The following is an 11,040-nucleotide window of genomic DNA, read 5'->3' as shown; positions in this document are numbered from 1 at the left end:
CAATGTGCACTCCAAAAAGTTGCTGGCTGCAGCTGACAAGATTCAGTGGGAATGCATGAAGGGATGGATGCTGATGCATCACAACCACAATCAATGCACTATGATTCTTTCCTGCCTTGCCATTTCCTTGTGTTCTTGTGAATAGCTACATTGTTTTACTGATCTGAAGAATGGGGCATGGGACCGTGAAAGGAATTAGGTCAAAAACCCCATGAAACAGTGCCCAGAATATAAAAGGAAAGTACACTGCAGTATGAGGCTCCTTGGTGTGTGCCGAGGTGATTGCACATTTCTCTAGTGACTAGAAATAGAGCACAGCAGCACCAGTAAATGCAGAAATTTCCAACATTCTTAAAGACACATCTGAATGCATGTTCAAGTGCTTACTCACTAGGCTGAAACTCCTTGTGGTTTTAAAAATAGCCTAAAGTTAGGCTTCCTACCTTCCTACTCCATACATAGAAGCTTGAATTTTCCAAATGGGTTGGGAAAACGAAAAAAACCCCAATCAATATGTTAATCCTCTTAGTGTCTGCAGTTCAGGGTAGCAAAGGCATTCTTTCCTGTGAGAAACCCCTTCAGAAACAACTTGTGTTTGAAATTCTTCCCTTTTCTTCTTTCCACCCTTCTAGACCTTTCATTACAGGCAAGCTACTCCTTATGCCTTTGTGTTGTCTCTTTCCCATGTCTTGCCTAGCTGATGGTAAAAAAAAAACACATCATATACAGGATGAAGATTTCTAAACCATATGTGCTTTACTTCAGGAAAGAGAGAAAATGGGATGCTTAATTTGCATACAGCAGTCACACCTGCAGCATGATTGAAGTGAAATAATAATAATGGTGAGCACTTCAGTTCACTGACAGAGGAGTGCACACCACTGCATTCCTAGTTCCAGTACTAAGCAGATGCTTTAGCTAGCTTCCTAGCTTCCATTTCCTGCTTAGCCTGTTCTCTCATCTCTCTTTCTCTCTCAATGAGAAGTACTTGTAGTTCTTCCCACTTCTTGAGGTTCTGCTCATATTTTGCAATGTCTTCCACTTCACATTCTGGCAGTTTCTGCTTGACAAGTTGGGTGGTCAGAGTTAACAGGCTTTCGGATTCAACCTTGCCAAGTGAATGCAGTTTGGAATACAGCTCCTGTCAGAAAAAAGAGATTTGGTAGGAGTGTCAAGGAGAAAGCCAGTCAATCACAAAACAATCAGACACAAAATACTTCTCTACAACCAACATATCACTGAATTATTATTATTAGTAGTAGTAGTAGTAATAGTAGTAGTAGTATTGCTGCTGCTGCTGTTATACAGGCCAGGTTACTATCACACAGAAGTGTTTCAGCTGTGGTAGTTGCTACCATTTCTTCAAATGCTAATCTCTAGAGCATTCGTCTTTATAGCAACAAAACTGAACCAATGAAATTTCATTTTTGTTAACTATTCAAATTCTTTCTTTTCCAAGTTCAGTTATCTGGTACTAACAAAGATCAGCTGTTCAGTCAACGACAATAAATATTACTTAGACACCTTGGGTTTGTGTCTTGCCTCAAAACAACTGCAAGACTTCAGCCACACTGCCTGCATCAGCATCCTTCCCAACAGGTGCACATCACTTCAAATGTTCTCCTTCCAATTGCATACTAAGCAACTCCCATAATTTTTCTTCCCAGCTTACGGTGTCTGAGGTGTGACTACACTTACACAGATTATACAACACTGCTAAAGCAAGTGATATTTTTTTCAGTGATGTTCTACACTGAAACAGAGCAAAGCCTCAGAAAGGAACTCGTTTTCTTTCTTAAGCTTTTACTTATATAGATTTCCTGCGGCATAAAATGTTAATACACGTAAGATGATGAATCATCCAGTGATACTATTTCTGGCTTTCTGTGATCTTTAGTCTGATGGCTCCTTAACATTCTGATTAATTGCCTTGAAAGTGCAGATACACAACCAAGGAGAAGATGATATAGCACTGGAAAATTCTTTATGCCTTGTTCAGTCATTAGGTGAAAACACATTTACCCAATCCTTCATTCAAATAAAACACTTTACCCAGTCCAGCACCTGCAAAAATGTTTAAAATAAGTATGTGTTCTAATGAAAGGTACATCTGTATTTTCTTCATTTGAGTGAAACTTGTTTTGCATTGCAGTACAATGGAACGAAAATGTGAGGATCATTCTCCTCCAAACAAAATGGCAGTTTTAGAGCCATGCAGATATCCATACTTCCAGTTATCACTGAAAGTTTATGCACTACGCAGCTGATCCACAGCGTTCCTCTTATCCAAGCTCACAACTGGCAATAATCTGAAAATGCATATCCCCTCAGCTCCTACCTGGAAGCTCTGCCTTGCTCTTAGGCAGGAAACTATTATGTCCCCTCTCAGGCTCCTCCACTTCTCTCTCCCTCAGCCAACACAACTGCAGGCTTTGTTGTGTTTTACCTTGAATGTCTGCACTGGCCAGACAGCAGATTAAAGACTTTTTAAAATGCTAGACAGGCAGGTCTGAGTGGCTTGCATATTTGGTTCTCTTTCTTGATTTTATGATAAAGAATGAAGACAAAGCCAATGTCTTCAAAGCCAATGGACTAAAACCAAACTCAATAAAATATTTAGGTGTATTAGTCTCAGTAGATACACAAGGCATCAGTGAGAAAACTGAACAGACTGTACAGCTTGGGTTTGGGGAAGAAACTTGACAACCATGTTCATAGATTAGATAAGTAACTGGTTTAGATCATTCACACTCTTCCTATTAAACTCTACCAAGGATGTGCTGAGAAAGGGCTGAACACAGGAAATTGAAGTACAGAAAGGCAATAAACTGTAAACTAGTAGGTCTTGTTTCCTAAGCCTTGGTATTCCTGGAATATTCCTTGGTATCCTGGAATACTTCCTGCTCTTCTCTTGTACATTAGTAATACTGATTTAGGAAAGCAGGCTGTATGTCCCACAGGTACCAAAAGAGCACATCCTTAAATGGTTAAGTCATGATTTTTATAAGCAGTCTCCACAGTTCTGCATGCAGACAAGTTAGGGAAGAAGGTGCATTGCTTTTGGAGAAGGTATTCCCAGCGTTTATGTGATAAAATGTTTGCTGCCTACTGATCACTGACACAGATGGAAAGAATTGCCTGAAGAACATTAGAGTGAGCAGTGAGCCCCAGCATACATCTGAAAACAGGTAATTACAACCCAAATGAACGTCAGAATCCAGATTACAGCTCTAACAGCTTTTTCTGAAAAGAGCCAAATGTCCTCATGTCCTCTTTTTTTTAGTGGAAGCAAAGACAAGTATCCATATCTTTTAGACTTCCGTGCCTTTTTCAGGAACTTTACAAAGTTCCTTTGTTCTGAAGGTTGGTATGAAACACAGAGGCCATTCCATGGAGTACCATGGAGGAGCATGTGTATGTCTGAAGCAAACCCATATGCTTTTGCCTGCATTCTGAGGTGTATGATTTGTGAAGCAGAATTGGGAGTGCAGGAGGCAGAAGCAATTGGATTTGAGGTCAAGGAGAAAGACTGGGGCATCCTGGCTAATTAATGCAGGGCTGGACAAAGTGCAAACGAATTTTTCTCAGCACCAGAAGTGCAAACCCTCTGCCGGGGTTACACAGATGATCTGTGCTGGGATCACAGCAGCCAGGAATGCACACATCAGGCTGACTCAGAGCTGCCACCTTCCCTCACACTTGTAGGATTTGTAGTGCACCATGAACTACACCTGTAAGTGTCCCAGGGCACAACTGGGAAGAGCTGCTGTGGCTGGTCTAATGGATTTGACAGAAGAATCTAGGAACTCCTTCAGGCTTGGCTGAAATGGCATTCTAACCCATGAGCTCATCTTCTCAGAGATTTTGGCTTATTACTGTTGGATGTCTAGATGTCACATGGTGGCTATGTCTTTCTAATATTCAAACTTCCCTGGTCAGATTTTAAACACTGGGACTCATTTTTTGGCCAAAGGTCACTGCCACACCAGGGAATGCCTGAATTGGAATTAATTATGAAATTTGTGGAAAGGTTGAGCTGAGAAGAAAACTAGGTTCTTGGCACTAGTCCCCAGTTTGATATTCAGACCTCATTTTGAGCACTCTGCATTATTTTCTTCAAGGCTAGACAATGGACAGATGATAAGAGATACATAAAAAACTTCTCACTCCCTCCTTCAAAGGACACTTGTGTTCACCTAATTCACTGAATTTCATCCAGGCATTAATTACCATATGCTGATAACCCACTGATTCCCAAACACTTCAATTAAAAAGTTTTAACTGCCTACAATACAAGTTTAATATCTAAAGATTAGTGGCAAAGTTACTCAAGTAAAAATTAAAGCAAGGAAAAGTGTATATGTGTGTGAGCTGAAACCATAGGATACTAGTCTTTTAACTTTTGAAATTTCTTTAGAACAGGCTGTATCCAGCACAGCTGTGCAAGGTCACAGCCATTCAGCAGAAACAATGGAAACTGATGGGTTAAGGAAAGAGCACTGCTCCTGGAACTGTAAGCCAGGTAAGTTTCAACCTGAAGTACTAGATTTTTACCACAGCACAAATCAGAGTTGATAAAGTAAAATTAGCTGATTTAGCTCATTCTGAGATGATCAAATAAAATCAGATGATCAAATTAAATGCACTTAATATATAGATGTGTCCTAATGAACAGGCTTCTGTGTTTCTTAATGTTACCATCAACATGGTAACAATCTAAAGATAAAAGGAAGGTGATATGAACCTGATTTAATTCTCCAGTCTGAAAGTACAAGATACAACATTTCATCCATACAACATAATTATAATGTACACAAATGGACAATAAATTCAGGGCAGTCTCACACCCATTGCAATTTATTTTAATGAGCAAGAGTCCACACAAGGTCAGATAATGGGTCTATAAAGACATACTTTTGCAAACAGGACTGGAGTTATCATTTTCATACATGAAAAGTGAAGATAAAATTCCAGCAGACAGACAAAAGACAAGTAGCCTTGAGCATTATGTCTTCGTAGGCTGCTGCTTCATGTTTGGAGAAGTGAAAATGTAAGGTGACATGAGTTTCAAAAATGCCAAACAGAACTCCTGATGCACTGAAAGGGTGTCAGTCTACCAGCCATAGTAAGTCAGCATCTGTATTTTCTAGTATGCATCACAGAGATGTACCACAGCTTAGAATATTTAGAGAAATTAAACTGTCTTACCTTGAATCGGCTGTAGTACTCAGGTACTTTAGATTGCTCTGTTTCTTCTGACTCTGTACATTGTGACTTCTGCTCTAATTTTTTGGCTTCTTCAGCAGATTCTGCATCAGGTTTAGCTTCAAGGACAGACTGCAAAATGGTCTTCAAGGCATCAATCTGAACAATAACATTTGTAATGGTTAGAATCAAGTGTTTGGGATTCACTAAGTAACACAACTGTCTAAGTAACGCAACTGTCATGCATTCAAACAACTTAAAGAATTACCTTGTATTATGAGATGATTTCTGTATATGCTAAACAGAAAACCAAATTCTAAAAGGAAATGAGACAATCTTGGAAGAATTTTGTACGTGCTTGGGATTTTGGAGTGTGTGGCTCTCACTCAGTCAATGCATTGCTTTTTGGGCTCTACGACTGGGTGTGTACAGAGATGCAGCATTAGTAAAGAATCAGCAAGAACCCTCTTTTACAAGTTCTTAGCTCTTCACTGAAAATAGTAAAAAGTATCTCTATATAGATAACATTTCTAAGTATTAATAGCATTTACTATTTTTAGAGTATCAGTATGCAGACAGATAGAATCTTCTATGGACCCACAGTACCAGAGACATACAGCCCTGTTTCAACACCAGGATGTTCATCTACAACCCAGAGCAAGATGAGGAATTCCTGAATTCTGAGGAATTCAGGAAAAAAAATCACAAGTGTATTAAGCTGAGTTCTTCAGACTTGAAGTAAGACAGATACCTCCAAAACTACACACCTGAAGAGGTAACTCAAAACTGGTGGAAGTCGCAGATGTGACCTGTCTTGGACTGTCCAGTATTATACTGAGAAGTTTCAGAAAATAGAGCAATAGGTAGGAGTACATGCTGAACAGTGCCCCAGACTTCTGCTTGTCAGGGGAGACTGCAAGTTTAGCAGTGACATGAGCAAAAGGGAGGCTCCCATCATCAGGGACACCTTCAGGAAAAAGTAACGAGAAGGAGAGACCTCAGTGATGTTACTATGTTCCAGCCCATGTGGTAGTGGCAAACTAAGTTACTCCTAAGCTGTCTGATTCCAGGATCAGCCTGATTCCCCCAGCAGTCCTAAGCCCCAGGTCCTTTAGGTAGTGCCAACCTAATAAATGGACTGAATCTAGCCATCCTCCCTGACTGAGGGCAGTACAAACCTTCTAGAAATCATTTTGTTGGCTTTTTGGACCAGTACTACTCGGGACATCATCTGAGGGCACAGAACACATACAATTAGCCTTAAGAGCAAGAAGATGTGACAGTTCATCCTCACTGCTAAGAAATATGTCTCTGAGTAGTTTCAAAAACTTGAGAAACAAAGGTGTCTTTCCATCCCTGCAGACACGTGTTTCCTGTGACACAGACACAGGTGTCTCTAAAAGGAGGGCAAAGCTTAGAAAACTTAAATGGTCTGTGGCAGTAGCACACACTCATTGCCAAGGACATGCCAGTAGACATTATCACTGGCTCATCAACTTAAGCACTGATTCTGTTCTAAACATTACTTCTCCTGTCTTGCAAAGGCCTCTGAAGTTTGCAGGGCATATTTTCATTAACAAGGCACAGAATTCACAGGTTTTACTGAAGTTTGTTTTATATGAAATTCCCCTTGTTCAGTGGGTTATAGTCTTTATACTTACAGCCTCTTTACAGATTTTGATGTCCCCTGACAATGAAGCCACATTCTCCATCACTTGCAAGGCTCTATTCAAATACCCAGGTGTCCACATCAGGGGCATTAGATTGTATACAGCTCTTAATCCTTTCATCAACTCCACCTTCCCTGTGATAAAAACACACTTTATTGTTAGTGTTTTAGTATCTGAATCTTAATGGAACTTGTATAGGCTGGCTCTAGTTTCTAGCAGTAACAGCAAGTGTATTGGCTTCGGGGATAAAAACAGCACACTTATATGAAGTTGCTCTGATAGAATTTCCATGGCTCTAATTTTATTAATGTACTTATTTTTTGCTCAACTTCATCTAATTATGTGCATGTTTCTGATACCTCCTCATTCCCCCTCACCCAAAAATTTTGCCCAGATGGAAATCAGAGTAAGTGGTTTTATGGTTGTCAGGCTTTGTAACAGCAGCTTGTAGAAGGATGCCTGAAAATCTCAGACAAATGTCTCCTTAGCTTTCAGCTGACTGTGGAGCATGTGTGCACTAAATCTGATTCCCTAGATTTACCTCTGTGGTCTCTAGGGTTTACTCACCCACAACAGCACATGTTATGGCTAAGTGCTCAGCTTACTACCCCTGTTTCTGCTGAGGCTTCCCAAGAGGAAATACAGGAAACCTGGCAAAAAGGAGATTCTGATTCTCCATATAAGATAATCTGTGCCACAAGGTGTTCATTGATCTTAGCAGGACCTGTGATGTACTGCACCACTTGCAATGTGGTTTTTCTTCTGAGTAATTATTCGAAATCATGAAACTCCTGCATAAGAGAGGAAATACATATCACATCGTAGCAGATGCAATTTACAATGATTGTCACTCTTGGGCTTTGATTTTGTAATTGTCAGCAAAACAGGTAATACTTCTTCAAGTGTAGCTTACAGGAGTTGTGTCCAAGCTCTCAATCCAATTTGCACTCTGGCTATAATAACACAAAACTATGAGAGATACACTCTTTACATGGAAGAGAACAGTTTAGGAAAAGCAAGGTAATAAGTGCACAGACAGAGCCTATGGACCATGGCTACATTAAAATAGCTGAGGTGCTTGAGGCCACTCTGTGCCTGTAGACATCTTTTACTCTCTCAGAGGTCAGTTCCATTAGTGTTGGCAAGACTTTGGAATACATGACATAACAGTAAATAGCTTTTGATCCACTGAATGTCAATGTCATGGACCAAGCACTATTGCTCTCAGACAAGAGTGAAGTGCATTTCTGAAATACAGCCACTATTCCACCAATCTATATGACATTTAAAATTCTCCAAACTGAATTGCAACTGAACAGCAAAGTCCCTGTTCATAACAGTATCTCCACTGGATTACAAACTACAGTGCTATGAAAAATCCTGCTTTCAAATTAGTTTTCACATTTATCCCTCTTTTTGACTGAAAATTAATTTTTTGTTTTACAGCCATGATAAATACAAATCAGCGTCCTAAGTCTGCCAAAACACACTATATTTTGAGGTGACATTTGAAGAACAAATTCACTTTTTATTACCCTCAATAATGCAGGTAATGAAACAAAAATTTACAACAAATTGTTGACTATTTACTTCCTAGTAAATAGTCATTCTATAGAGAAGAACAAAACCTATCTATACTATATTCCACTAAAAAGTCAGAGGAAATTCAAGAATTGTTTGCCCATTTCCCTTCCCTTCAATTCTCAATATACTTTGATCTAACTTCTCTTTAATACTATATAGCAAGTTATTAACAGCAAAGACTTCTTAACAGATACAGGATAAAGGCACTGCTATCTGCTCTTCACAACCCCAACATCAACTTTACAGTCACTAGTAGAAGTTCTAAACACAGTGTTTTCCAGGGTGTACTCTCTCATCTCAGAAGGCTTAAAGATATTTTATTAACCAGAAAAAGAGTCTGTTGTCCATAACCTTATATTGTGTATCATGGAAATCTGTACTTTAGGATATTTTTTTAAATTTGTTGGTCAACCAACAAACCAATCCGACTGCTATTTAAGAGTATCTTCTCTCTTTCAGCATCTAATCCAAACATGCAGGGAGCCCTAAAATTGGTTCTGAAGCTGTCTGATTAATCAAATTCAAATCAGTTCTACCTTCCAGGCCTAAAAAACAGGTTTAATCAAAACTCTGAAATTGTCCTTCCACTATTTCTTTTTTTCCTTTGCCTTCTCTTTGGTTACATTTTAATAAAACAAAGATGCCAATTTAATTCAGCCACTGAAGACAAGAGGGGAAAACTGACAATGAGGGAGGTAAAACTTACCAAGGAATGCATAGCCATAGAGCTGGGAACTAAAACCCACAGTGTTACTTTGCTTTAGACCCGTAAGCAATAGCGAAGCTCCAATATTTCTCTCTTCTTCCCACTGCAAATAATTCACCAACTAAGTAAGTGCTCCTTTAACAAACACAAATAGAAAACAGCAGCAAAGACAGCATGCACGGCTTTCATCACATCTTAGCAATAAAGTAAAGAATGATTAAATATGCCCAATGTTCAGTTACAGCATATCTGTCCTGAGGAACAGTACAAATTGTACTGAGGAATAACTCTCTTTGCAGAAGACTAAAATGTGAGTGGTTGAAATTTTGCAAGAAAGTTCTTCTTACTATATCTACCCCTAGGTGTTAAACCAAACACAGAAAACTGGTTCTGAGCATTATGAGGCATTGAATGTTACTTTGAACGCTGTATACAAATAAAAATATAATTTCACTGCTGTCTTTGGATGGGATTATTTCAAAATATTAAATAGGTCACAGCTATATAAATAAGCTTGTCTTGAACACCACCTTTGCTTGCACATTCAGTTTTCATGAAACATTATACATACAGACAAATGCTTATCTCCCCAGTACGGATACACAAACATAGACAAACACAATGGAAAAATGAGATTTTCACCCCTTTGCTTTTCACATACAAGTCACTATACATTATTTCCAGGCAATGAAGAAAATATCCAAAACGGTAAATGTGCTTTTCTCTTCTTTGGTGAAAACTCAAATTACAACCCAATTGGGTAAAACTTGAAGGCAACTGCAAAATGCATTCTGGAAGATGCTTCATGTAAACAGATGGAGGCTTCAAGCATTTGCTATATAGATGACAACATGCTATTGTGAAGGCTTGAGCCAAACGTCATTAAAAATAGCTTCCTATAGAGATCATAGCAGATCTGACTAAGCCCCCTTTACTGACTGAGCCCCATCTGCAAAGGTAGAATAATGCCACTTCCAAGACCCTGAACTGTCATTCTGGCCTTAAGCAAGCAAGCTGTAAATAATAAACCCATAATCCTTGGAGACAGGAGAAATGTAACAAATTTAATTTAAAACAGATATGTAATAAGAAGGGATACTAAAAAAACTAGTGAAAATGCTTTATAAGTCTGCAACATCATCATTATCAAGCTGCAACGGTGAGCAATACCCAGCTTAATGGGGTGTCCTATATAATAGGTGACATATTTTTTGGTGGTCATTGATATAGTCTGCTTTGAACTGAAGTATCAATTCACATCCTTCAAATGGGCACACATTACAACTGAAAATCCCTACACACCCTCCCTTTCAGAGAAAGGAGCAAATGGGGTGACAAATGATTTGATGGTTTTCATACTTGGTTGTGACTTCTTTCCTTTCTTTCTTTTTTTCTTTCTCCTGCAGTTGCAAAAATAATGAGAAAATGGAGCATTTTTTCCCCCAGGTAAATTCAGGGGATATAAAATACGTTCATGATTGAATGTCTGATTGACTGCACCACAACACTTGGAAGCAGAGGCTCTGTGTATCATTCTGAGTGTGGTCAGCTTACCGTATGTTCAGACTTGGCTGCCAGGTACTGGTACAAAACATAGAGAGAAAGAAGCTGTGTTGATGATTCATCAAAACTTTCTTGAAGCATGATCTCTGTTACTACTGACATAGCATCTATGGAGGAAAACAATACTTAATTATTATAGCTTCCAATACGTATCTTCCTTTTGCACCCACTCATGTTCACTGATGCTTTATTGCTGTGGTATGCTTTGAAATAGTTGAAGAGGAAGTGAAACATTTATTTCAACTAGAACACACCTATAGAACTAGTCTTATTCCTTTGGGTTGCTCAAATACACTGCAAGAAGGAAGAATG

The 11,040-nt window shown here is 39.0% G+C and overlaps 1 protein-coding gene across 1 annotated transcript in view; it reads right to left on the bottom strand.

Moving 5' to 3' along the window:
- Positions 1-731: 731 nt before the first annotated feature.
- MRPS27 (mitochondrial ribosomal protein S27) overlaps positions 732-11,040 on the bottom strand; it is a 42,766-nt gene continuing 32,457 nt past the window's right edge. The window contains exons 7-11 of the mRNA XM_063180616.1: positions 10,720-10,835; positions 9,166-9,268; positions 6,867-7,009; positions 5,209-5,364; positions 732-1,141 (exon numbers count right to left, since the gene is read on the bottom strand). Of these exons, the coding sequence (XP_063036686.1) occupies positions 902-1,141; positions 5,209-5,364; positions 6,867-7,009; positions 9,166-9,268; positions 10,720-10,835 (758 nt within the window). The 3' untranslated portion in view covers positions 732-901. The remainder of the gene's footprint in view (positions 1,142-5,208; positions 5,365-6,866; positions 7,010-9,165; positions 9,269-10,719; positions 10,836-11,040) is intronic.

This window comes from Melospiza melodia, chromosome Z (genome assembly GCF_035770615.1).
Source record: "Melospiza melodia melodia isolate bMelMel2 chromosome Z, bMelMel2.pri, whole genome shotgun sequence".
NCBI classification, from domain to species: Eukaryota; Metazoa; Chordata; class Aves; order Passeriformes; family Passerellidae; genus Melospiza; species Melospiza melodia.
Note: the sequence above shows the minus strand (reverse complement) of the source record. Positions and strands in the feature narration are given on the sequence as shown.